The sequence below is a fragment of the Mastigoproctus giganteus genome, chromosome 13 (genome assembly GCF_048544385.1).
Source record: "Mastigoproctus giganteus isolate SK-2022 chromosome 13, ASM4854438v1, whole genome shotgun sequence".
NCBI classification, from domain to species: domain Eukaryota; kingdom Metazoa; phylum Arthropoda; class Arachnida; order Uropygi; family Thelyphonidae; genus Mastigoproctus; species Mastigoproctus giganteus.
The window spans coordinates 22,005,901-22,033,245 of NC_143587.1; the positions used below are offsets into that span (position 1 = coordinate 22,005,901).

The 27,345-nt window shown below is 36.6% G+C and overlaps 1 protein-coding gene across 1 annotated transcript in view; it reads left to right on the forward strand.

The window, feature by feature from the left end:
• Positions 1-27,345, forward strand: part of LOC150075854 (mitogen-activated protein kinase kinase kinase 12-like) — a 61,667-nt gene that overhangs the window by 4,418 nt on the left and 29,904 nt on the right. The window contains exons 3-6 of the mRNA XM_090387906.1: positions 5,769-5,952; positions 12,386-12,574; positions 15,943-16,101; positions 22,017-22,175. Of these exons, the coding sequence (XP_090244032.1) occupies positions 5,769-5,952; positions 12,386-12,574; positions 15,943-16,101; positions 22,017-22,175 (691 nt within the window). The remainder of the gene's footprint in view (positions 1-5,768; positions 5,953-12,385; positions 12,575-15,942; positions 16,102-22,016; positions 22,176-27,345) is intronic.

Consider the following 27,345-nt stretch of genomic DNA (forward strand, 5'->3'; position numbering starts at 1 on the left):
TTCTTATAATGGAACATATGATAACGATGAAAGTGTAGTGCAATTTTCATTATAAAAATGACCTTTTAGAGCAGGCCTGGGCAAACTTTTTGGCTGAAGGGCCACATTAGGAATTCAAAAAGGTGTGTCGCATGTAAAATACTGTTTTTAGATATATATTATTTGTTATCATGAAGAAGAAATATATAACATAAAAAAAATTATTCTCTAACAACCAAGAATTTAACGAGATGAATGGAACTGTTTTACATCTTTTAACATTTTTTTAATTTCGGGTGTTAATTTTGTAGTTGAGATTCTTAAAACTGCTTGTAAATGTTCATTGGTGATGTTTGATCGTAAAGAATTTTTATTTAGATTCATGATGGAAAATGTTTGTTCACACATAGGTTGATCCAAAAATAACCAACATTTTTCGGGCAAAATCTTTAAGTTCGTCGAATTTGTCCGAATTAAGAGTATTGTAAAATTTACAGATTTCCTGACGACGGTGCAATTCCCTTAAATTGGTATCACACTGCAGATCTATAATCTGAAGTTGTAGTTCACTCGGTGCACTATAAATTTCTATTGCAAATGGGTCGCGCACTATTTCCAAACTTGTCTCAATTTTTCGGAAGTCGTCATTCAAAGCGTTGATAATTTCACAATATTTTTCAAATTTATTTTCTGGAATCTTCAGCAACTTCATGGTTGGAAAATGGTCTACCTTGTTAATCAATAAATGTCGAAGGAACAACTGGAGTTTTAATTGAAATCCATTCAAACTTTTTACCATATGGGCATATAAATTTTTGTAATTTACAATGGATTGCATTCCTGAATTGTTTTAAAATGTGATAGTAGGCTGCATTAGCAATGATACCCTTGCAAAACAAATTCTGATAACACCATCCCCTTGTTAAAAAAAAAAAAAAGAAAAAAAAAGTGCATGCATGACTCAAGTTTTCTTTCTTTTTTTTTTCTTTTGACTAATGCCCTTTTTTGGCAAAATGACTAATGCCCCTTTTTGGAAAATCAACAATGTTGATTTTCCCTTTTTTTTTTTTTTTTTTTTTACATATCATTTTTTGTTAAACAGTAATGAGTGTTTTGTGTGTTTTCATGGCTGAATTTCCAAGTTTAAAGGAAAATTTAATGTTTATCTCAAATGGGTTCACTCAAAACAGATTTCCACTAGACTAGTGTGTAACAAGTAAAAATTTGGTGTACCTAAGTCCAAAAGATGTTGCTGTGAATAGTGCTAGCCATCTTTAACTACTGCATTGTTGATTTGTTATTTGATTTCAGTTGCCTTCTTCCATCCTTTGATAGGGAAATTGGCAGCAAAAGTGTTAGTTTGGTTTAAAGGGAACAGAACCTAAAAACAAATATTTTACACTTCTCCCCTGAATAGATGAGAGATGTGGTCTACTACAGGCTTGACTTGTAGTTGCAGGAAATATTATGTAGGGCAAATGCTTTGGAAACTAATTCAATATTGCAGTTTCTACACTTCTGATGGAACAAATTCAATACAGAAATGTGGGAACATCATACAAAGTGATATTTCCACACTTGTACAAAGAACTGTATACTGGTTTGGAAATCTCATTTCAGGAGGAAATTTGCTTTTCTGAGAGGGTACAAAAAAGGGCAGTAAAAATAGTTGTTGCCTTTCTTTATGGATGGAAAGTCTTACAGGAGGAGCACATTACAAAGTTTGGAAACGGTGTATGATTGATATCAAGGCTTTTAAGTGTTGAGCAGACTTGATGCAGCACATTTTCTGATATAAGGAAATTGGCATTTAGTCAAAATAATCAACTATTGGAAGTTTGGTTGATTTAAAGAACAATTTGATAATATTTGGAAAAAGCAAAATATAAAAGTTTTTTTTTTTTTTCTTTTCTTTTTTTTTACAGAAAATGATTTATAAGTTTTGCTTCCTTGCATTACTCTCTCTCATTTTAATACTAATACATTTTGTATTATAAATATTTAGTTATATAAATGGAATTATTATAATTTAATATGATCACAGATGTGGATCCTTGGGTCAGGATAAAGGCATTTTTTAACTAGTTCTTGGTAGAACCATTGTGTATGTCTAAAAACATCTGTTGTTATGGTAGCTTTCTGTAGAAAGCTACCATAACATATTTTGTTTCCTTTTACACCCCTTCACTAATTTTTGGTGATATAGTAGTTGGGGATTTTTTTATTATTATTTTTTTAATATAATGATCACTTTTTAATGTTTATTGGTTTTGAAAAACAAGCCTTGAGCTTCAGGTTACATATCATACAATTTTCTAGTGACAATCGACTGAGTTAAAATAAATTTATTGAAATAAATAAATAATATTTACATAAAATACTAAAACAGAGATAAAATAAAAGCATTAAAATACAATAAGATAAAAGCGGTAAAATATACAGTAGCTTTCGAGACGAGTGCCTCTTCATCAGCTTAGTCAGTGAATGGTGTCCTCCAGTTTATATTGTTGGTTACAGTAGCAAAAGTCAGCCCAGCATGGTCAGGTATCACGAATCTGGCATCGGTAGAACAGAACACATGATGATTGCCAGTGCTCATTGCACTGCAAAATAGTACATTCCATAATGGGGTGCAAGTGCACTCCTCTACTGCGATTCATGGTACTATTACTGCTAGCTATGTGCAGTGCCTCAAGCCATGAGTGCTGGCTGTAATCACGTGAATAGCCATTCTCCTGTGACTATATGAGGCACGCCTGTTTTGGCTTTGGTTTGAAAACTGGGCATCTGGACAATAGTGTACATCGAGAATTGAAAGGATCATCATGAATAAATCCAGGCTCATGTAGGAATTAAGAGGTTTGGTCTCTCCTGTATTTTCTTTGGTGGTCAGCAGAATAAATTTAATGTTTTATTATGAAGAAGCATATCCTGCTAGGAACACACATGAGAAATAACTCAGTTTGTTTTGGATTTGAGTAGCAAACAATTATCTAAGGAGCAAAGTGATCTCTTAGCCCTCAGCAAGGTTTGCGGTCCTTCCCTGTAAACCTCCCATCACACATTTGGCTATGGGTGTTGAAGCATCTCTTGACAAACTACCTAAAGAGACTGCTAACGTAATTTGCTTTAAAACAGCTTCTATTTTGCAACACATCCGGCCCATTACTAACAACGTCAACGGGAAGCTTTCTTCTTTGTGCAAAGACAACACTATTGTAGTCTTGCCTGCAGATAAGGGATGGTGCATTGTGTTGTCCTGAACAAGTCCGAGTATATTTGTAAAGCCCTCGCTTTATTGCAAGATCGAGAGGTTTATGAAACTGCAAGACTCCCCTATGAAAGTGTTGACATCTAAAGTTAATAAACTTGTGCATTCTTGGTTTTTAGCTAACAAGATTACCAGGAACATTTGCTGGAAGCTTCATGCAACAGGTTGTCAACTCCCACAATTTTATGGGCTTTCAAAAATCCATAAACCTGATATTCCTTTGTGGCCCATTGTTTCTTGTTGTAATACACCTACGTATGAACTTTCTAAATATGTTGCTAAGTTATTAACCCCCCCCCCCATTAGGAAAATTTTTTTTTCCAACAGTACACATTTTTTGTGTATTATTAAAGATTTTACTATTTCTGAGGGCGAGGTTATGGTATCCTTCGATGTGGTTTTTCTGTTCCTGTACAACAGGCTATTGCCTGTGCGAGACATCATTTGATCAGGGATACCACATTGGGAGATAGAACCTCACTCTCTACAGATGATATTTGTACCGCTCTCAATCTGTGTTTAATAGGAGGCATGATCATGTTCAATGACTGTTTTGCCAAATACAGGGCACAGCTATGGGTGCCACTGTTAGTCATATTGTGGCCAATATCACCATGGAAAAACTTGAGAGTCAGATTTTCTTGAACTTACCTGTTCCTATAACTTTCTGGTGTTATGTTGATGATATCTTCACCATTGTCCCTAGGGGATCGGAAACTCTACTTCTGCAATATCTCAGTTCCCTATCACCTGTCATTCAGTTTGCAATTGACCTAGAGGTTGATAAAGAATGGAGGGGTGAAATGGGAGGGTTTTTTTTTTTTTTTTTTGCTGATGCTGCATAAGCTTGCTTTCTTGCATCGTACAGCTCTACTAATGCTAATAATACTCTTCTTGTTTTGGATGTTTTAGTCCAATGCACGTTTCGTAACTTTCATTCACGTTTTGTAGCTTTCGTTTTTTGGAAGCTAATGTGCACAGGGCAATTTACTGATTATGGGTCTGTGCACATCCCTGGTCATTTGTGTAGCACTGCTCGCACTTTATTCTCCCATGCTTGGATGCACTCTAGTTCAGTTGGTGACAGGCAATTGAAGATTTCCAAAATTAGGGCGGAGCTTTAAAATTGCAGTTATCTACTGCAGGTTCTAGATAGATGTGGGCTTCGGGCCCACGAATTTGTTGTGCAATTGAACCCTCGCATCAATGAACTTATCTTTATTGCCTACATCCCCTATTATCCAGGTGTATTAGGCGCCTCCGTAGCCAGGTGGGAAGGAGCAGCAGTGCGTAGCACACGCTTCTTGATTAGACCGGGGTTCGAGCCCGTCACCACCAAATACGGGGAATGCGGAAAGGTCAAGGAATGACCACCGCATATCCCGGAGCAATATGGCCTTAGTTGCTAGTGCTCCTAAAAAAACCAATAAACAAACAAACAAACCAGGTGTATTGGAATTTCTTGTTTGGATTTTGCATCTCCATATATGATATGTGCAACTTCCCAGGAGGAAATTGGTCTAATTTCGAAGGTGAATTCCTCTTCTGCTACAGAGTGGTTCCATATACCACATTACATGTCCAGATTGTGGGGGTGTGTAATGTAGGTGAATCTGGCAGAAGATTGAAAGATCAGGTTTCTGAATGAGGTGGCTCTTCGAAACGCTAATATTGAAAACTCCACAGTTGCCGAGCATTATTGGGTTGAGCAGCACAATCTTGATCCCCGTCAGGATGTTTAAATCGTCAGCTATTCACGTGATTGTTGCCAGTGCTCATGGCTTGAGGCACTGCACATAGCTAGCAATAATAGTACCATGAATCACATTAGGGGAGTGCACTTGAATCCCATTATGGAATGTACTATTGTGCAGTGTGATGAGACTGGCGATCATCATGTGTGCTTAATTGTGTTCTACCAATGCCAGACTCGTCATACATGACCATACTTAGCTGAGTTTTGCTGTTGTAACCAAAATATAAACACTGACTAAGCTGACGAAGGAAACACTTTGTCTTGAAAGCTACTGTATATTTTAACGCTTTTATTTTATCTGTGTTTCACTGCTAGATGGTTAATAAAAACCACTATGTTCACATAAAGTAACTGATTCTCTTCATTTATTTAAGTTGTATTTTTATGTATTCCCAATGGCTTTTGTTTTTATTAGTGTCAACTCCAAGTAGAATAAAGATGGATATTTATATTTGACCAGCATTTCAGTTCTGGGCAGATAAACAATTTTGATATTGATTGTATTATCTGATATTTTAGGACTTCAGATTCCCTTCTGCCATGTATAAATTGCCCACGGCATGGATTCTTCATGGATATGTAAAAAGGTTGTTTCCTTTATTTTTTTTACAAATGTGATTATTACATTTTATTCTTCTTGTTTACTTTATCCGAATGCTGGGCTTTAGAAAAATTTGTATTTAGGTAAACTGTCAGGATTTATGACTATATAAAATATATGCATTATTAGAATTCTTTATAATGCTAGTTGTTGATATTTAGCTGACTGGGAGATTCCTTTTGAAAATATTCAAGATCTCAAGTGGCTAGGGAGTGGGGCTCAAGGTGTTGTTTTTTATGGAAGATTCAACAATGAGCTAGTTGCTGTGAAAAGAGTGAGAGAAAAATCAGAAACTGATATCAAACACCTAAGGAAACTAAGTCATCCAAATATTGTTCAGTTCAAGTATGTATTATTAATTTATGTAGTAAAATTAATATTTTCAGTTATTTTACTGTACTTCACTGCTAATATTTCACTGTGATGGGAGTATAAACTTCTCATTATGTTATTTTTTTGTGGAAGTGATGAGAATCAGCTAATTTGTGTCATTCCCTCTAGAGGGCCAAGTAAAATTTTGTGGTAACAAAGTCAACAAGTGAAGTTTACAAAAATAGGAAAAAATAATGGGTATATATATGAATTGTATAAGTACTTATGCTTGTGTCAACTTTAAATAAATATGTATTTCATATACATTTGACAGGCTCTGGTAGTTCTTCATAATTGGCTGACATTTTCATCTTATCAGCACATTTTTTATTATTTTTTTTCCCTCCTCTTACTAGTGAAATCCAACATTAACTCTGGAAAAATATGTTGTGCCATATTTCTCAAGTTTATTTTCCAAATTTGAATGATTTTTACTATTTGTACTATATTTGGCATGACTAATCTGTTTTTTCCTTTAAGCTCTTTATTTAATGTGTTGAATTTGTGCTCTTTATTTAATGTTGAAAAAAGTATAGATATAAAAATCAGTTAAGGTTGTGGATAAATTTGAGATGGTCATTTTATTTCCATTGTAAATTTTCAAAATATTTACAATATTTTTTTAAGTTTTTCATTTTTTTTTCTTTCCTCTTGTGAAAATTCCACAGCATCTGTCTTGAATTTGTTTATTCATTAATCCTTGAAATTGACGGTGCTCAAGTTTCCACCATTGTAGTGAAAATGAAAAAACAATTTTGAATAGTAGTGCTTGCTTAATCGTTTTAATTTTGCCAAAAAAAAAAAAAAAGATGTACTATTTTCTCTTTCACATGGGGAAGGAGGAAAATCTAGTTTGTTGGTTGCTTACCTTAGGCACCCACATTAGTATTGTCATCATTACATATTTGTTTTCTTTCAAAAATTACTGATATCTGTTTTAGCATTGTTTGTTACATTTTAGTTGCATCGGTTAACTTTCTTGAATAATAAAATAACAATCTGCATTACAAATCAAGTAGAAAAGCAGTTTGGTGCTTAATTCTTTCACAAGTGAATCACCCAAACATGTGGCTCACTATAGTCAGTTTTTGATAGGGATAATGTACATAATGCTTTTAAGTATTACAGTAAAATCTTATTAATACAAAACTCGTTTTATACAAAGTACTCATTTATATGAAGCACATACCATTCCCCTGCAAAAGTATAGGCTTTTCTATGTAAATATATTTGTTTATTATAAAATTTGGTTAATATGTATTACAAAGTTCTTTTTCACCCCTTGAGAAATAAATATTGTCATTTTGTATGTTTAATACAAATCTTGGCAGACTCTGATTATTGCCTCTGGCCACCCGGCTCCCTACTTCCCAAAGAATGGCACTGACTTGATAGACATTAGTTTTGTGTAAACAAAAGCAGTTTATGGTAGCTACAACATCAAGTGCACTCTGAAAAACATCTTTCTGAAGAATTTGTTAAATTAAGAAAAGAATAAAGTTTTCTAAGTTCTTTACATGCACTCCTCCCTTGCTCTCCATGGGGAGGTCAGTTGCAGTTGTTATCCCAGTTCAAAGAATCTTGCTACCATATATAGCAATCTATTTTTTGTGCCATTTTATCTGAGCTGATGTATTTTTTGGAACTTGTTTTTAAATTTAAATTAATTTAAAATTTGTTTATATTAAATCTTATCTAGCAGTGTCATGGCGACAAAACATAAATGGATGGAATTAAGCCTGGAAATTAAACTAAAAATTATACAAGAGGCTGATAGGATGGAAAGAAGCAAAATGGACATTACAAAGGAATACATCCCTTTACCTACTTTATCTACAATACTGAAAAACCGAAAAAGAAGTATGTGATACTGGAGCAGTGATGAAAAACAGGAAACAAATTTGTGGTGCAAAACACGAGGAGCTTGAAACAAACTTTTTAAGTGGTACCAACAAATGTGTTCATCTAATTTGCCAACATCAGGTCCGATTTTGCAAGAAGGGGAAAATTATCTAGCTCAGCAACATGGACTTAGCAACTTCAAATGTAGCAGTGGTTGGCTCCAAAGTTTAGAGACAGGAATAACTTGGTTTTGTGAAATGTTTACAGTGAGTTTGGATTAGTTGACAAAGAAAAGGCTACAGACTGGTTGTGTTCTGTATGGTTCCATTCTTGAAAAATATGAAGAAAAGATAATTTTTAATCTTGATGAGACAGGTTTATTTTATTATTTGCTGTTCGAGGAGAGTCTTGTCATGATGGAAAATTAAGTAAACAAAGACTCACTGTTCAGATGGCAGTACAAAGCTATGCCCACTTGTAATTGGTAACTTTTCCAAGCCAAGATGTTGGAAGTTAACCACCTTCCCTGTGATTATGAGGCCAATAGAAGTGCTTGGCTTACAGTCTTGGTTATCAAAACTGGACAGAAGAATGGCTTCAAAAAAAAAAAAAAAAAAAAAAAAACCACATTTCAATGAGTCTAGATCATTGTACAGCACATTCTGCTGAGACGCTTAAGTTGACAAATATATGGCTGTCGTTTTTACCCCACAATACCACCAGTTTAATGCAACCACTGGATTAAGACATTATTTATAACCTCAAGAGAGCATACAGAGTCTGCTGTTCCCTCCTATGTTGCAGATCAAGTACCTTGATCTGCAACATAGGAGGGAACAATTTGCAGCCAAATTGGAATGTCTTGGATGCTATCCGTAATCTTGTTATTGCTTGGGACAGTATTGCATAAGTGTAATAATCAACTGCTTCAGAAAGAGTGACTTTGGAGAAAATATTATCGAAAAACATGGTCCAGCAGACGAATGTGATAGCAACATTGAGGAATTTGAAGAGTTTGTGTAGATGAAGTTGCTACCACTGCAATGTCAACACCAGAAGGGCTGCTGAGCACCAAACAAAATGATGTTTTTGTTACCTGTGACAGCAAAAGAAAGAAGTGCGCACACTGCCTTCTAAAAAAAGATGCCCAAAATGCATTGAACATGATAGAAAATGTGTTGGCCAAAGGGAGCAGGATCCTACCCCCCCCTCAAGTTATTCCGAGGTTTTCGTTTTCTGTCCACACAATATGCAGATCAGCCCATGGATATATGTATAGCTAAAGCTACATGGCTTCTATTAGAATTAGTAACTGAATATTGGGGGGGAACAAAAGGAAGCAGAATTGTTTTCCTACCCACAGCTGTGGTTATGTGATAGCCACGTCAAGTCCCTGTTAAATAAACAAATGATTTCCGTTTATATTGTTCTGTTTATTGTGTACTCATTAATTCATTGACTTCTTGGATGAAATTACTCTTCACTACACACACACATATATATATAGCAATAAAGATATTTTAAAATCTTATCATTAAAAAACAAAAACGGTAAATATTGTAAGAGCAAATCTTATGGCTAACTGAATTGTCATGTGACTTTGGGAATAAATATTTTATTTTTTGGAACATATTCTCTTGTTATGCCATCATATGTATGGGAAAATTGTTCCCTCTTTATGAACTTTCACTAGACAAACATTTGTTCAAGAATGTGTGGTGTTCAAAAATCAAGAGGTTACTGTATAATATATTGGCACAATTGGGAAAAGCTGCTGAATACCAGTTGGTATTCCCTTTCTTTCAAAATTTGCAAACTGTAATTTCAAAGAATTCAGTCAGTGAAAAATTTGAAAAAAAAATCTTTTTTTTATGCTTCTATTAATTACTTATTAATAAACCAATGCTTGGAAAATTTCCAAAATAGCGGACTAGTTCCATTTCCACTCCAGTGCTTGTTATATAAACTATTTTGTGTTCTAGTTTAGCTAAAAAGGAGATTGACAAGTTCTATTTTATTTAAAAAGGTACAATTACTTATAATGTGAGAAATGGAAGACATACTTTGAATTTTCCCAAAATCAATGGCCTATCCAATATATGTTAGATAATAACCAAATCACTTCCCCCCCCCCTCCCCATGAAAATAGTTCAGGCCATTAATTTAAAAATTCAAAGGTTTGCTGGATCAATACTGATGGACAGAGGGAAAACACATTGGATATTGTTGCTTTTTTTTAAGCTTGTGCTTCCTTGTACTGTATAACTAATATTGAATGAAGTTAACAATTTTCCAAAAGATAATCTGCAGTGGAATGTGAAAGCTGAAGAACAGCTATTTACTTTCATGGGAAAAAGAACTTAGTTCCAAAATGATTCCTTTGTAAAGATGTGAACATGTTCCTGCTTACAATTCACCTCAGAGAAATAAATTATGTTCTTTTTCCTTCCAAGCTTTACTTTAAACTAATACAAGATGCCATTGATTTGAACTTAGCATTAGGCATTTTTCATAATCAGAATTTTAGATGTATCGGCTTTCATATATCCACTAACAAAGGAACTAAAACTGTAAATAAAATTGCTTTAGCTGTTTTTCATAGGAGCCTAGAGTAGTCTTTAAGCTGACCGAGCTAGCCAGGTAGGTAAAGTGCCTGCCTAGCAAACCCAAAGGTTGTGGGTCTCAGTCCCGCCTCTGGCTTGGATCAGAGTAAATGCAAAAACTTTGGGAGGGGCCACAGAAGCCGATGCACTAACAAAAAAAAAAAAAAAGTCTTTAAAATTCTAGTCAAGAAACTGAAAGAATACTGTATTTGGGCTTACTGAATTTTTTTTATTTTGTATTGCAGTAGATTTTAACTTGTATCAACATGTATAATAAATTTTACAATATACAATAGAATGTCAGTTATTTGGAATAATTTGAAAGGCTGATTTTTCTTTTTTTCTTTTCTTTTTTTTTTTTATTAATGGTGGTATTTGAGATAAATGTTTATTATGCTATGAGACTATTTCTGTGTTTTTTACGTCGTATATCAGGAGAAATGTTGGATTAGGATTTTCTCAGAAACCATGACCGATAGTTTAGTCATTCGCTTCCATGTACCCAATTTTTCATTACATAATTTGTTCTCTTCATTTCATATTATTTTATTAGTGGAGATCCCCAGGATTCGGTGTTGGACGCATTGTTTTGTATATTTATCAATGATATTGATGAAGGTATATCTGGCTTAGTATCGAAGTTTTCAGATGATACAAAGGTTGGCAGGGTTGTTAATGACAGTAATGGCAGTGTGCTGAGAAGTGGCAATTGAAGTTTAACATTGACAAATGCAAAGTACTGCATATGGATAAAGTAACCCCAGAGGAACGTACCAACTGTATGGTACTACATTTGGGGGTGGTAGAAAATGAAGACCTGAGAGTAATTGTGTAGTCAGATATGAAGTTTTCTGAACAATGCAGACAGGCTGCAAGAGCAGGGTTTTGTCAATGATATACAGGAATTTTGCTAGCAGGGAAAAGGAGGTGATTGTCTCTCTGTATAAGGCAATGGTCAGGCCACGCCTTGAGTACTGCATACAGGTCTGGAGGCCTCATTTTAGGAAGGATGTATATTTATTTGAGCATGTACAGAGAAGGGCAACAAGATTGGTGAGGGGAATGAAGGGATACTCTTACCAAGACAGGCTTAAGTTCTGCAAATTGCAGCTGCTGGAGACTAGGCACTTGCGAGGTGATCTGATTGAGGTGTTTGAGGCCTTGAATAGGTTGAGTACACTGAATTCTGATGGGATTCTTCCACTTGTTCAGATTACGAACCTAAGGGGCATAAATTCAAATTGAGGAAAGACAGCTGTAGAATAGATGTGTGGAAATTTGCCTTTAGCCAGCGGGTTGTTAATTGCTGAAACAAACTTCCATCTGTTGTTGTGGAAGTTGATAGGTTAAATAAAGAGGGAATGGTTGTGTGATTTTTTTTTTTTTTTTTTTTTTGGCTGATGCTACATAAGCTCATACACTTGCATCACATGCCACAATTACCATGTTTAGTTTAGCTCCAAATTTGGTGAGAATAATATGGGCCCAAAACTGCAATTTATTATTTTTCTCAAATTTTTTTATGGTAAAATGTCAACGAAAAGAAATAGCACTGAAATGGATAGAAAACCAGGAAGAATGCAATATGATCAAATTAATATTATTAAGGAACTTGAGATTTCGCAGCAAAAAAAAAAAAGTCACAACAAGCACTTTTAAAAAATTACTTTACATTTTTCCCCCCGCATAATGTGCAGTACAATACCTATCCAAATATACATACATATGTAAATGTTCAAATTTTTCAGTTATTATTATTTTTAATTGAATAAATATATTTTTTTCATGCTATTGTTTTACATTACGTTCGATTATCCAGAAAATTTAGCTGTCTGGAAGAGGTCTGACCTTAATTAACCCAGGTAACTGACTCTCTACTGTATATATAAAGAATAACTTGCAGTTATTGTTATTTACAGATAATTAGTGAATGTTTTCTTTTAATATGTTTTATTTTTTAGGGGAGTTTGCACTCAATGTCCATATTGTATAGTGATGGAGTATTGCTCACTTGGTCCACTCTATGATCTTCTCAAGGAAGGACACAAGGTTTCTCCAGCCACTGTTGTTAGTTGGGCCAAACAGATTGCTTCAGGCATTCATTATCTTCACATACATAAGATTATTCATCGGGACCTTAAATCACCAAAGTATGCTACTTTTGATACTTTTAGTATATCTTATAAAAGAAAATTGCTATGTGTCATTAATTATGGCCAGTTTGAATAGGTTTATTGTGTAAAGGTTTTGCTCAAAGTGCCCTTCAGTGTAAAGGTTTTGCTCAAAAGAAAAATATTGGAATCTGCAATTTTAATAGAAATCAGAGATTTCTTTTTAAATTAAGGCTGACTCAATTAAATAAATTTTTGAAATAAATTCAGTACAGTGCAAACCTCTCCCTTAATACTTTGAGTTTTTAATGGTAAATTCTCTCTTATGCCAGACAATGTTAATGAGATCATCATTGGATTCTAGGCAGATCTCAAATTAAAGAAGCACTAATATCTCCTTGCTCCAGCAAAGAACAAAAGAGATGATGGTGCCTGACCAAATGAGCTTCAGTAGGTGGGTAAGATGAACGGATCTGTCATAAGGATATAATGTAGAACCATTTTGATAAGAATGGTATTCTTAATGGATAACATGTTTTTCTGAAGAGGAAGTTTTGCTTAGATCTGATTAATAATTATGGAATCATGAAACTAATGCAAAAAACAGCCTAGACCTCTACCTTGTAAAATATTTGATATGGTTCTGCACAAATCCAACCCTTCCTCTTCCAAGTATTTCTTCACTTCTGGGACGATATTATTTGTAAAATAAGAGGAGTTTACCTCTTATGTAGAACACTTCCATATGACACTCTCCAGAAATTAAAACGAAAAAATCAAAAACTTACATTAGAGTAAAAAATAACTAATTAAAAACCAATTTAAATCAATTTAATGCAGTTAAAAAGAATCTAACGAAAATATTCAAAATGATTTTCCTTCCTTTCGTTAGATTCTTTTTAATTGTGTTAAATTGGTTTTTAATTATTTATTTTACCTTTACCTTTTGTCTTGTTACCCCTTCCTGGTTTTTTATTAGATTAATTTGATATTTTCGCTCTACTGTTTTGCAATGAGGTTGCATTTGGAGGTAAAAATACAGCCTCGACATTTTCGTAGCAAACAGATTCAGGATGGCCAGGTGCATTGTCTATTATTAATAGGACTTTAAATTCCAACCCTTCCTCTTCCAAGTATTTCTTCACTTCTGGGATGAAGCATTGGTGGAACCATTCCATAAACAAGATGGCTGTCACCCACTCTTTCTGATTATGTTGCCAGAACACTGCAGATAATTTTTGTTTTTGAGAGCACGTGGATTCTTTGCTCTGTACACTACACATGACTTTACCATATGCCCTGTAGTGTTACCACATAGTACCAGAGTTAATCTGCCTTTCCATGTTTTATGCCCTGGTGCCTCCTTTGCACTTCTATGAATGTAGGTTCTATTGGGCATCTTCCAGAAGATGCCTAGTTTCATTGCAATTGAAGACTTGTTTTGGATGGTATCTTTTTCTCCTTAATCAACTTCAACTCTGCCGGAAATGTGGCAGCAGCTTCATCAGCAGATGCAGCCTCTCCAGTAATTTTTATATTTTTTAGTCCAAACTTATTCCTCAATTGTGTAACCATCCCTTACTTATAGTAAATGGCTTGGTGTCACTCGTTTCAAGGGATCCCTTGTTGAAGTCTTTGTATAGGCTCAATGCTTTCTGGTGCAACAACATGTTACCATCAATTGGAACACTTTTTCTGTTCATCTTCCACCCAAAAATTTAATGCCTTTTCCATCTTAACTAAGCACTTATCACTTACTGTGGCCGTAACTTTTGCAGTTTGAGATGCAGCAGCAAAACTAACAATTTCTTTTTCCTTCACAATTTCATGGATAGAAGATTCGTTCTTACCATAGATCTTAGCAACCACAGCATATTTTTTTCTTTCCTTATTACTTATCGAGAACTTTCACCCTTTCACTTAAAAGGAAGCACTTTACAGCTTTTCTTTGGTATACCCAAATTGCCAGCATCACTACTCTTGCACTTTTGGACAATTATTAAGTAAAGTAAGGGTTACTTGAACAAAAGCACTGTGATACCACGACAGCCGATATGATAACAGAGACAGCTACTAAGTGACTAATGGGCAGGTAGCTTGTACGGCATGGATACATTGGACAAAGGGATGATTCACGTGCTGGGTGGGACGGTGCGAGATTTCATCATACTACTCAGAACAGAGCACAATTTAAAACTTATGAATTGTTTATTGCTGGAATTTTCCATTTAATATTTTCAGACTGTGGAAAGCAAAACCACAGGTAAATGGGGAACTACTGTATATCATGAATTTATTTTGTGTGTCATTGACTAATTTTTATACTCTTGCACTTTGGGACAATTATTAAGTAAAGTAAGGGTTACTCGAACAAAAGCACTGTGATACCACGACAGCCAATATGATAACAGAGACAGCTACTAAGTGACTAATGGGCAGATGGCTTGTACAGCATGGATACATTGGACAAAGGGATAATTCACGTGCTGGGTGGGACGGTGCGAGATTTCATCACACTACTCAGAACAGAGCACAATTTAAAACTTATGAATTGTTTATTGCTGGAATTTTCCATTTAATATTTTCAGACCGTGGAAAGCAAAACCACAGGTAAGGGGGGGAACTACTGTATATCATGAATTTATTTTGTGTGTCATTGACTAATTTTTATACATCTTTCAAATAATCTAGCATTCTTCACACTTAATTATAGATGGACACAATTTGTTCACATTAGGTTAACGCAATAGGTTAACATTATTCTTTTTGAATAATTTTTAATGGCTGCCCTGCATTTTACTCTAAAGCTTAGGAAACAAATACATAGTTGTTTTTAAGATCTGCAAATAAATGCTAGAGGTGGTTTTCATAGTGGCCCCCGTGAATATTCAGATTGTAAATGCAGCCCATTGAAAGCAAAAGGTTGTGGGGACTCCTGCCATATATTATAGCTGAAGCATTGGATATTTGTTATGCACTGTATAACAAATCCAATATTGAATGGGCAGTATGGCAGATGTTTTGAAAGTAGTGACACTACTATGGTCTGAGGTACAGTTACACTTCATGCTTTGTGATTACAAAGTATACAAAATGCTGGGTGAATATTACGTTGTGAGGAAGTGTAGTGAAGTAAACTATTACTTCTATATATTATTAGTTAATCATATAGTAATTAATTGGTAAGAAAATTATTAATTTCTTATCACAGAAAAAGAAAAAATTTAATTAAAGAAATAAAAATTGAATGCACTTGACCACCCAAGAACTTTCACACATCAAATTTAAAAGTTCCAGAATTTGGATAGTACAACTGTTTCATGCCATGTAAAAAATTAAGTGTGAATTTGCATCTTATATCTCTCTAATTACAAGTATTTTATTTTGTTTATATCTTATATTTTTAGTGTTCTGGTTTGTGACAACTATGTTTTGAAAATATCTGACTTCGGTACTTCTCGAGAATGGAATGAGCACAGTACTAAAATGTCTTTTGCTGGTACTGTTGCTTGGATGGCACCTGAAGTTATTCGAAATGAACCATGCTCAGAAAAAGTTGATGTCTGGTATGTATTGAGAATATGTATTTTTTTTATTGAGAGATATATATATAGGGTGTTTCAAAAGTATGTGCAAAAAAATTCCGGGACTTATCCTTAGTGTCCAAAATAAGAAGCCATGAGATTCTGAATGATTATGGTGCTATGATATTTTAATTTTTAAAAAATGGCTGTGAAGTTTTGAATAGTAAAAAAGACAAAATGACATAAAAACAAGCAGACATATGCCAATTAAAATGAATTGGCACATAATGAGATTTGAAGATAATGAAGGACTCAAACTTATGTTGGTTTAATTATGTGTACAGGAACTCCCCAACTTAAGTAATACTCTACTTGCGGAAATTAGACTTTATATAAGTTTTTGCCGGCCAGTGCAAACTTAATCTTAGAAATGTTGTATTTTGTATCCCGTAGGAATAAATGGAGGTACAGTCAGTCCCCGTATAGCACGATAGTTGTGTTCCTAGAAACCCTCGTGCAATATAAACAGGCCCTATGGGAAAAATAGGGTTAAGGGCCGACCACCCAAGATTGAACACACATTTGTAACCAAAACATTACCAAACACAATAAATAATTGTAATAAAATACGTATTTTATTACGACTTACGTAATAAAATATTGCTAATGCTTTTGCTTCTATCATAAGCAAACTTGTTTTTTGTTTGATTTTCTATCCAAACAGATGACAGCCGTTCCATCTCTTCCAATTCTTGGTGTCTTAATCTAATGGATTTTAATTACACTTTGAGTTCCTGATATGAAGGTTGTTTTTATTTTCTCTGCATTCTTTCTAATTCTCGGCGTTGCCTCATTTAGGTCTGTAGCACGTGCAATATCACATGGTCTTTCATTTCACTCAAAGCGTTTCGCATTTTTTTTTCTCCATCGACAGAGGCGGACTGGCCATAAGCCTTATCGGGGAAACCCCGGAGGCAGGTGTGATTTTGGCCATAAACCATAGTATGAGGCCACTACAAATTTTCCCGGGTAAGAATTTTTGACCCAGTCTGCCTCTGTTTATGGATATTGCTTTTGTTTTTCTCCCTGAATCTGCAGTGTCTTCACCAGGACGCTTCCTTTTCACATCTTTTATGTATTTTACTCATTTTTAGGGAATAAATCACAATTACAAAACAAGGAGGCACGCTTGATACACATAAACAAAGCTGCACACGTGTAGCACCGTAAAGGCAGAGATACACTATTTACACGTCACATTTTATTAAAGCACATTTCTAAGGGTTACTACCATAAAACAATTTCCAGTTGCATTTCTGCTAGTGAAATCTGTTATAAACTGGTAGTAAACTATCTAATTGCATTTGCGATTATACTGATAGCTGGAATTGTGTTGGTTTTTACGTTATTATGGCAAAATGTGTTTCCCCTTCACTGATATAAAAAACATAAATACATTTTCAGAATCTTCTCTTCATTCCTATCGTGTTGCGTTCGGTTGGGGTGATTCTGCATTCGACTGCCATTTCTTGTAAACACAAAGGCGAATCATGCATAAACAAATTCGGTTAGTGTTATATAAGATATCGTTCCCCTATTTATAAATCGTGTATGATCGAATTCGTGTAGTGTAAACACGTGTTATATGAGGACTGACTGTATTGTGAAAATATAATGTTGAACCCAATAAGACTTTTTTTTTTTTTTTTTTTTTTTTTTGGAATTCTTTGGTACTTTTCGCTATATAACTAAGCTATTTATCTCTCTAAAACATCATTTTTATAATTGAAAAATTGCACTACACTTTCATCGTTATCATATGTCCCATTATAAGAATCAATTTTGAATGCCTTTGTGATATTTTTCTAATGCACATTTCTGGAGGTTACAACCATAAAACAATTTGCACTTTCCAGTTTATTGGGCTTTTCTGTTGGTGCACGGGTAGTAAACTATCTTATTGCATTTGTGATAATACAAATAACTGCAGTTGTGTTTGTTTGTTTTTATGCTGTTATGGTGAAATATGTTCCCCTTCTCTGAAATCTTCAATCATATAAAAACAAATTTTCAGAAACTTTTCATTCCTATTTATGTATTACAATGATGAAGGGAAAGCGACCAACAAAAAGTGCAAGTGGTGGTAGTAACAAAAAATTAAACAAATTTGATTTAGAAATGAAGATGAAAATGATTGAGAAGTACGAAGGAGGACAGTTTGTCATCTATTGCAAGGGAATTAGGTTTCGCTGCTTCAGCAGTGAATACTATTTTAAAAGACAGTGCGCATATAAAAAGAACATGTCAAAGCATCAATACACTTAAGATCAACAGTGATTACAAAACAGCATTCAGGTGGTATATCAAAGAAGGAACAGCTGTTAATAATATGGATGGAAAATCAGATTCAGAAGCAAGTGCCTCTGAGTCTAATGACCATTCAAGCAAAAGCAACAAGAATTTATAAAGATATTAAGGTTAAGTACGGCAAATGACAATCCAAGTTCTATGACAAGCAGTGGGTAGTTTAATAGGTTCAAACATTGCACTGGTTTCCACAACGTTAAGGTATGCGGTGAAGTCACCAGTGCTGCAGAGAAATTGTGATGTGTTAAAAAAAAATTGATGAGGGCAACTATTCAACGCAGCAAATTTTTAACATTGACGAGACTGCTCTGTATTGGTAAAAAATGCCGGATCGAACATACAATGCCAGGTTTCAAAAGATAGGGCCATGCTCTTGCGTTGGGCTAATGCAGTGGGAGATTACAGATTAAGACCACTGCTTGTGTACCATTCTGGAAATCCTCGTGCATTTAAAGGCATCAAAACCACCCTACCTATGCATTTCCGATCGAACCAGAGAGCGTGGATAACAATATCTCTGAGGATTGGTTTAAATGCTTCATTCCTGAGGTTGTAAAATATTAAAGACAACAACATTCCTTTCAAGATTTTGCTTCTATTAGATAATGCTCCTGGACGTCCTACGCATCTAGATGATTTTAATTAACGCCAAACAACTTCACTCATCAAACCTATGGATCAAGATGTTATTTCAAATTTAAAAGCATACTATTTACTCACATTTGCTCAGGCATCATATGCAATAGATGATGAGAAAAATATGTTAAGAGACTTGGAAATCTTACAATATTTACCACACCATCTTAAACATTAATAAAGCCTGGGCAAAAATTACCAAAAGGCTTCGAAGGATTTGAAAGAGACAAATTGTATGAAGAGGTTACAGATAAGATTGTAAAGGTTGCAGAGCTACTTCAGTCGGAGGTTGATGTCACAGATGTGGAGGAGTTAGAGGAAGAAGAGAAGGAATTATCTAATGAACGACTTGACTTGCAGGCAGTGATAGTAAAAGAAGAAAATTGTGAAGAAGCTCAAGATGAACCAAATGAGGAGCCGAGATGCTTCATCACCAGAGAGGTGGCAATGGCATTTCGTGAAATTGCATTGGCAAGGTTTGAGAAGATGGATCCTGCCACCGAAAGATTCTTAAAAGTTAAGAGGGGTGAATGATATGCTTGTTTGCTACAAAGAAATCTACTATGAAAAGAAAAAAGCCAACGTCCAGCCGTCCATTAATCCATTCTTTTGTAGGGTTGAGCAGCCAACCCCTTCTAAATCTCCACAGCCCTCAACCTCTTCAGCGGTGTACCTATCAGTTGAAGATGTAGATTCTGGCAACAATGCTCGAGGGGTAAAACTTGTTATGCCCGTCTCCTCTTTTTTGTATTTTTTTTAAATTGCATGCTTTGTAATTTTTCCTGTGCATGAGATAAAGTGAATAAATAATTCTATTTACATGTTTGTCAAACATTTTTTTTGATTCAGTCAATTCAGCGAACACAGATGTGAGTGCTGCACAAGAATGTGGGAAATTCCAACTTATTCTTCAAATAGGCCTCTGGGGTTGGGTATATTCATACTATGATTTTTTAGTGTTTCTCACCAACCATTGAAGTAAAAACGAAAGACGAAAAACCAAATTCTTAAAATTTTAATATTTACAATAAATTTATTTACAAACAAAACAAAATACCATATTACTGATGATAGCAATTTTAAAATAAGACAACTGTGATATACAGTATACAAGGCGATAATACAAATACCGAATTTAAAATACAATAAAATATACTAGGTTAAAAGCGCTAAAATACTAACTGAAGCTTTCAAAGGCTTCTTCTGCTTTCTTTCTCAACAGTGTACTTCTATTCTGCGCTGCATAATTAAATACCAGCAGGTTCGCAGTGTCTCACGTAAACGTATACTGTTCCCATCTGAACTGGAAGTGGCTCGGGAGCGTTTCAAGCAAAAACGTTCATCCCCTCCAAGGATTACCGCCTCAAAGAGGGGATGAATACGTGTGCCCCTATCTTTATTTATATTATTCTCAGTAGAACTAATTCGTAAGCTCTCGAGCCACTTGCGGTCTCAAAATCTATGCGCCCGATCAGCGATGACAGCTTCGTCTGGGGAGATTTGATGTTGCTTCTCCCAGAAATGTTCAGCTACGGTGGATTTACCATAGTCTGCATTTCTTATCGCATTTGTGTGCTCCCCCAGACGATCTTTGAGACGCCGTTTTGTTTCTCCCACATAACATTCCCCACACTCCGGGCATTTAATACTATATACGACCCCACTTATTTTCATTTAAGACAGGGTCCTTGACCTGTGACACAATTGTGTGCAGCTTCCTGCCTGGGAGCTGCACCCCGGAGGATCACAGAGAAATACATTAGTGGAGGGCAGAGTAGAAGTGAGTCCTTCACGCCAATAGCCACCGCATACATCCCCTACTATCCGGGTTTATCCGAACGTTTAGCTCGTATATTAAGGAATTACCAGAGACGTTGTGTGCAGCTCCCAGGCAGGAAGCTGCACATAATTGTGTCACAGGTCAAGGACCCTGTCTTAAATGAAAATATAAGTGGGGTCGTATATAGTATTAAATGCCCGGAGTGTGGGGAATGTTGTGGGAGAAACAAAACGGCGTCTCAAAGATCGTCTGGGGGAGCACACAAATGCGATAAGAAATGCAGACTATGGTAAATCCACCGTAGCTGAACATTTCTGGGAGAAGCAACATCAAATCTCCCCAGACGAAGCTGTCATCGCTGATCGGGCGCATAGATTTTGGGACCGCAAGTGGCTCGAGAGCTTACGAATTAGTTCTATTGAGAATAATATAAATAGAGATAGGGGCACACGTATTCATCCCCTCTTTGAGGCGGTAATCCTTGGAAGGGATGAATGTTTTTGCCTGAAACGCTCCCGAGCCACTTCCGGTTCTGATGGGAACAGTATATGTTTACGTGAGACGCACCGCGAATCTGCTGGTATTTAATGATGCACCGCAGAATAGAAGTACACTGTTGAGAAAGAAGGCAGAAGCCTTTGAAAGCTTCAGTTAGTATTTTAGCGCTTTTAACCTAGTATATTTTATTGTATTTTAAATTCGGTATTTGTATTATCGCCTTGTATACTGTATATCACAGTTGTCTTATTTTAAAATTGCTATCATCAGTAATATGGTATTTTGTTTTGTTTGTAAATAAATTTATTGTAAATATTAAAATTTTAAGAATTTGGTTTTTCGTCTTTCGTTTTTACTTCAATGGTTGGTGAGAAACACTAAAAAATCATAGTAATTCCAACTTATGTAAAATCCAACTTACATAGTGTTCTGCGGAACGCAACCCTTATGTAAGTCCGGGAGTTGCTGTTTTTCTGAAACTGAGGAGTAGCTAATTGCAGTCCTGAGATTTTTTCATCAACATTTATTACAATAGGTTAATGTCATTTATTTTAAAAATAGATTTTGAAAATCGGGTAATGAATTGTTATAGTTTTGATTTCTTAAAGTACTTTTCTGAAAATGATTGTGTATTTGTCTTTTTATGTATGTATAACTTGCATTCATTACATCATAGGTCCTTTGGAGTAGTATTGTGGGAATTACTGACTTGTGAAATTCCTTATAAAGATGTTGAATATTCTACTATAATTTGGGGTGTGGGAAACAAGAGCCTTCATCTTCCAGTTCCTTCCACCTGTCCTGAGGGCTTCAAACTATTGATGAGGCAGTGCTGGTAAGTTACAATATGCAAAGTATAAAATTGCACTTTATTGAAATACAGTGGATTCCGGTTATTTGGGCCACTGGTTAATCGGGACAAATCTTAAAAAAACAGATCCCAATTGAGAAAATGGCCAGGGTTTACTTTGCTTAATTGGGACAACATGCTGTTTAATTAGGAGCACTGGAGATTACCCTACGAATGTCTCAGACCATACCATGTGGTTCAGTTGGATTTCTGGAGGTCACAACCATAAACCAATCACCTGTTTATTGGGTTTTTCTGTTAGTGCAATCTATTATAAATGGATAGTAAACTCGATCTTATTAAATTTGCGATAGTACCGACAGCTGGAAATCTGTGGGTTATTATGGTGAGATGTGTTTACACTTCCATGAAATCTTCAATCATAAAAAAAAAATTAGTTTTCAGAATATTCTCTTCATTCCTATTTTTAAAGCTTTGTAACTTTATTACTCCGTTCTCACTTGCACGTATTACATTACTTGCAATTTGTGTGTGCCATGTTCTTTGTTATTGATTGCTTATCTTTTTACTGTTTTAAATTAACCTTCACCCACAAACATCAGTGAACAGAAATGTCAACTAGTTAGTATGTACATATTACAGTACATTAATTATTCCGATTGTTGTGTATATTCTTCAAATTTTCACGTATCATTTAATTTTTTAATTAGCAAGGTAATAAAGGGTAAATTTGTGCTTAATATATCTTTACTTTTATAGCCTGTGGATAATATTCCTATTTTCACTAACTAGAATTGCTGTTTAATAGAATTAAAATTCTATTCACAAATGTCATCACAATGATCGGCGCTTACTACACATTGTATAGTGAAGGGTACTTTACTATGGAGAGTCCATCATAACATGATTTGATTATACAGTGAACCAATTGTAAAGTGGGAGTCCATTGTATTTTTAACTATTTACATGAAACTTTGGATAATTGGAGCAGCCTCTTAATTGGGCCAAAATGCACTATTTCTGATGTGTCCCAAGTAACCGGAATAGACTGTATATGAAATATTAAAATCTCACTGTGACTGACAAAACTAAAAAAATAAAATCTCAATAGATAAAAGCAGTAAAATGTAGGAAATAAATTAAGTGGTAAAAATATTTTTTTTCTCTGCGTGGTCTGTGCTTGTTAAGAGGAGAGACTGCTTCTACAGGGATGGGATACACTTAAATAGAAGGAGTGCAAGAATAGTTGCTGATGCTATCAAGGCAGTGCTAGGTGGATCAGAAAACTGCTAGCTTTGGGGATACACAGACTAAAAGATTAACAGTCACCACAGGCAGAGGTAAAAGTGATTCTTGCACTGCTTCTATTAGAATGGAGGGTGGGATGCTGGGGTTTTCAGGGACTAGTGCGTGTCATCACGGAACAAATAAATACATGGGCTGTGTTAGGGTAACTAAGATTAAGAATAGGTGCATGTATACTTGAATGTACAGCAATGCTAGGAGTATAGTAATAAACTTGATGTGTTGGTCAAGACATCAAAGGCAGATATTGTCGGGATATCAGAGACATGGTGTCACATAGATAAGCAGTGCAGGATTGGTATTTGGGGAGTACAATGTGTACAGAAAGGATAGACAGCAAGGGAGGAGGGGTTATGCTATTAGTTAAGAAACTAAATCTAAGGAAGTGCATCCAGTTGACATAAGCACTAGGAAAGCAAAAATGAGGGGTGTGTAATAGGCCTAATCTTGAGTAAAATGATCTGTAAGAGAAATAGTGGGCTAATAAATCAGATTGTCATAACGTGGGATTTTCAGATATTGACTGGAACTTGTGGGTTGGTCACTTGCATACCAGCAAAACTTGTGGATTTACTGGATGATTGTTTTCTACAGCACCCCTCGACGTGGGCACCTGTACGTGGTGAGGGGACCTCCCAGTGACGCTGCTGGACTTCCAGACTAGCATCACTGGGATCCAACGCCCACAGCCCAGGTTCCAGGCTTACATCAATGGAATCCGGCGTGTTTGCCGTGCGCTGCGACCCGTGGAAATTCGGAAAGGGGATCCTGGTGGTTGAGGGGCCCAGCTTCAATACACCACTTTGGCCCCTGCTTCGACAAGAAGGGTGGACCTGGAAGGCCCGGCTAGGATCAATCGGCTAGTAGGCTCGCCTGCGAGGGTCAACCGTGTCACGCCCCTACCCTCATGGTCCGAGGGACAGGATTCAGGCTGGCGGCGGTGCGGGTATAGTGTTTGGGTAGCCCTGCCGTTCCACTCCTGAGCCCATTTATTGCATGCCGGGTAGTGGGCGTCCCTTTGGGCTCCGTGGTGGGTGGGGAGCCCGGGCACTGAACAATTTAAACTATATGAATCCTGATAAACATATTTCTTCAGGGGCCCCAACCCGGTCCCTATCTGCAAACATAGACGAAGACACAGATAGTATTATTAGTACAAAGAGGCAACGAACTGAAGTACCATCAGGGCCTATTCCAAGGTTCCTAATTATACACTCCACCGGTGAAAAACCAATTGGTAAAATGTCGCCCTTTTTTATTCAAAAAGGGTTAGATGGGTTAGCAGGTTCTCCCAAATCAGTGAAGAGGCTCCGTTCTGGAGACCTCTTAATTGAAACTAAAAATGACAGGCAATCTGAACATCTACTCCGAGTAACATCAATCGGAGGAATCCCTATAACAGTGACACCACACAGAACACTCAATTCATCGAGAGGTGTCATTTCGGAGTGGGACCTTCTCGACGTAACTGAGGAGGAAATCTGCTCCGAATTAAAACCCCAGGGAGTTATTGCCGTCAAGAGAATTACTGCGCGAAGGGATGGAAAAATTGTTAAAACCAGGAGCGTTATCCTGACTTTTAACTCTCCTAAACCTCCTGATGAGATTAAAGCTGGATACATCAACTGTTCAGTGCGTCCATACGTTCCGAACCCTTTACGGTGTTTTAAATGCCAGAAGTATGGACATTCTCAAATGGCCTGCCGTGGAGTCCATGCATGCGCTCGATGCGGTGCAAAGGGCCACGAAACAACAGCATGTTCAGCCGCAAAACCCACCTGTATTAACTGTGAAGGCGAACACCCGGCCTACTCACGAGCATGCCAGAGGTGGAAAGAAGAAAAAAATTCAACGGCTGAAGGCAGAGCTAAATATATCATACCAGGAGGCAAGGAAATCGGTCAAACCCCTGAATATCAACAAACCTACCTACGCCCAGAAGGTAGCAGGGAGATGTTCCGTCGGAACTCAGACGGACATGACCATTCCTCCAAAGGAGTCTTTCACTCCCATTGCGCGGTATCTCTTAAGTTCTCAAAAACTTGCACAAAAGGACCAATCAGCTGCCACTCCTATATCGGTACCTCCTAATGCTCCACAAGTAACAAAGATAATTATGAAAGAAAAGAATAAGAAAGGGGAAGTCCCCCCTAGTACCCAAGAAAAGATGGATGTCGAGCAGAAGGAGGTACCCAAAGATTCAGTCTTGGATCTCTTTGCGGAGGAGGAAATGGACACGGGACAGCGTCCATTCTTCCCCAAAAAAGACAAATCCAAGACTGATAAAAGTAAGCCCTCAGCACCTCGGAAGCCGCCTGATGGACCCACCAAACCAAAATAATGGCTAAATTCCTACAATGGAATTGTCGTGGATTCCGGCAAAATATTGATGACATCAAGGCCCTCCTGCAAAAGCACGAGCCAGTTTGCTTTTGTTTACAGGAGACATATCTAAAGGCAAATGATGATCCCACCATGCACAACATCACAGTTTTTCGAAAGGATAGAATTGCGAATGGCTCTGTACATGGGGGAGTGGCTATCCTTGTGGGTAGCCAGACCCCAGTGCAGCCCTTGCTAATTACAACCAGCATTAGAGGCTGTTGCAATTCGCCTTTCAGTGGGATTTTTATTAACTGTGTGCTCCATTTATTTGCCACCTGGGACTGACATCTCCCAGGCAGACCTTGATGATCTTCTAACGCAACTGCCTCCCCCTTTCTTACTTCTCGCGGATTTTAATGGACATAACACCCTGTGGGGTAGTGCTAACATCAACGGAAGGGGACAAGTCATAGAGCGTATGCTCATTGACAATGACCTTTCCCTTCTAAATACTGGAACAAACACCTTCTTCCACATGCCTACCCGTACTTTTTCTGCCATTGATCTCTCTATCTGCTCCCCTTCTCTACTCCCTTCACTCACTTGGGAAGTGGAGGAGAATCCATACGGAAGTGATCACTTCCCTGTGATAACCTCGTTATACAGTGGGAGACCATGTCTTCCCTTCAGGTTACCACGGTGGAAGATTGATCAGGCTGACTGGACTGCCTTCCAACATCAGGCAAATTTTGATCTTAGCACGGTCAGTCAAGAGCCTATCAATGATGCAGTTAAGTACATCACAGAAAATATTGTCCAAGCAGCTGCGAATGCTGTTCCAAAAACATCTGCCCGGTTTCCACCATTTCCCAAACCTTGGTGGAATTCACAATGCACAGCAGCAAAAAAGCTCAAAACAAAGCGGGGATATTCCACCGATATCCTACCACAACCAACCTTATAGCCTTTAAACGTGCACGAGCCAAAGCACGATATATCCGTCGTCAGAGTCAAAAGGAATCATGGATCCGTTTTACCTCATCTATTAACCAGGCTACCAATTCTAAGGTAGTCTGGGAAAATATACATCCCACCCTTCTGCAATCCTAGATTATAATGGATGCGCTATTGCAGATCCAACTGCAATAGCCAATTCTCTTGGGGAAACATTCTCTAACATCTCTGCAACATCTTCGTATTCCCCAGAGTTCCTGGTCCTGAAATATAAAATTGAAAAACAGGCACTTAACTTTAAATCTAAGAGCATTTATCCCTACAACAGGGATTTCACTATTCTGGAACTGAAAAGAGCCCTCGCTCTTTCCAAAGCAAGTGCCGTTGGACCAGATGGCATCCATTATGAAATGATTAAACATCTTTCATCAAAATCTATGGATTATCTTCTCCTTCTGTATAACAGAATCTTTACTGAAGGGCAGTTTCCAGACTCCTGGCGAAAGGCAATCGTTCTTGCCTTTCATAAGCCAGGAAAGGATCCAAAAGTCACCACCAATTATCGTCCTATTGCTCTGACAAAATCCTGTGCAAAATGTCTGTGCAAAAT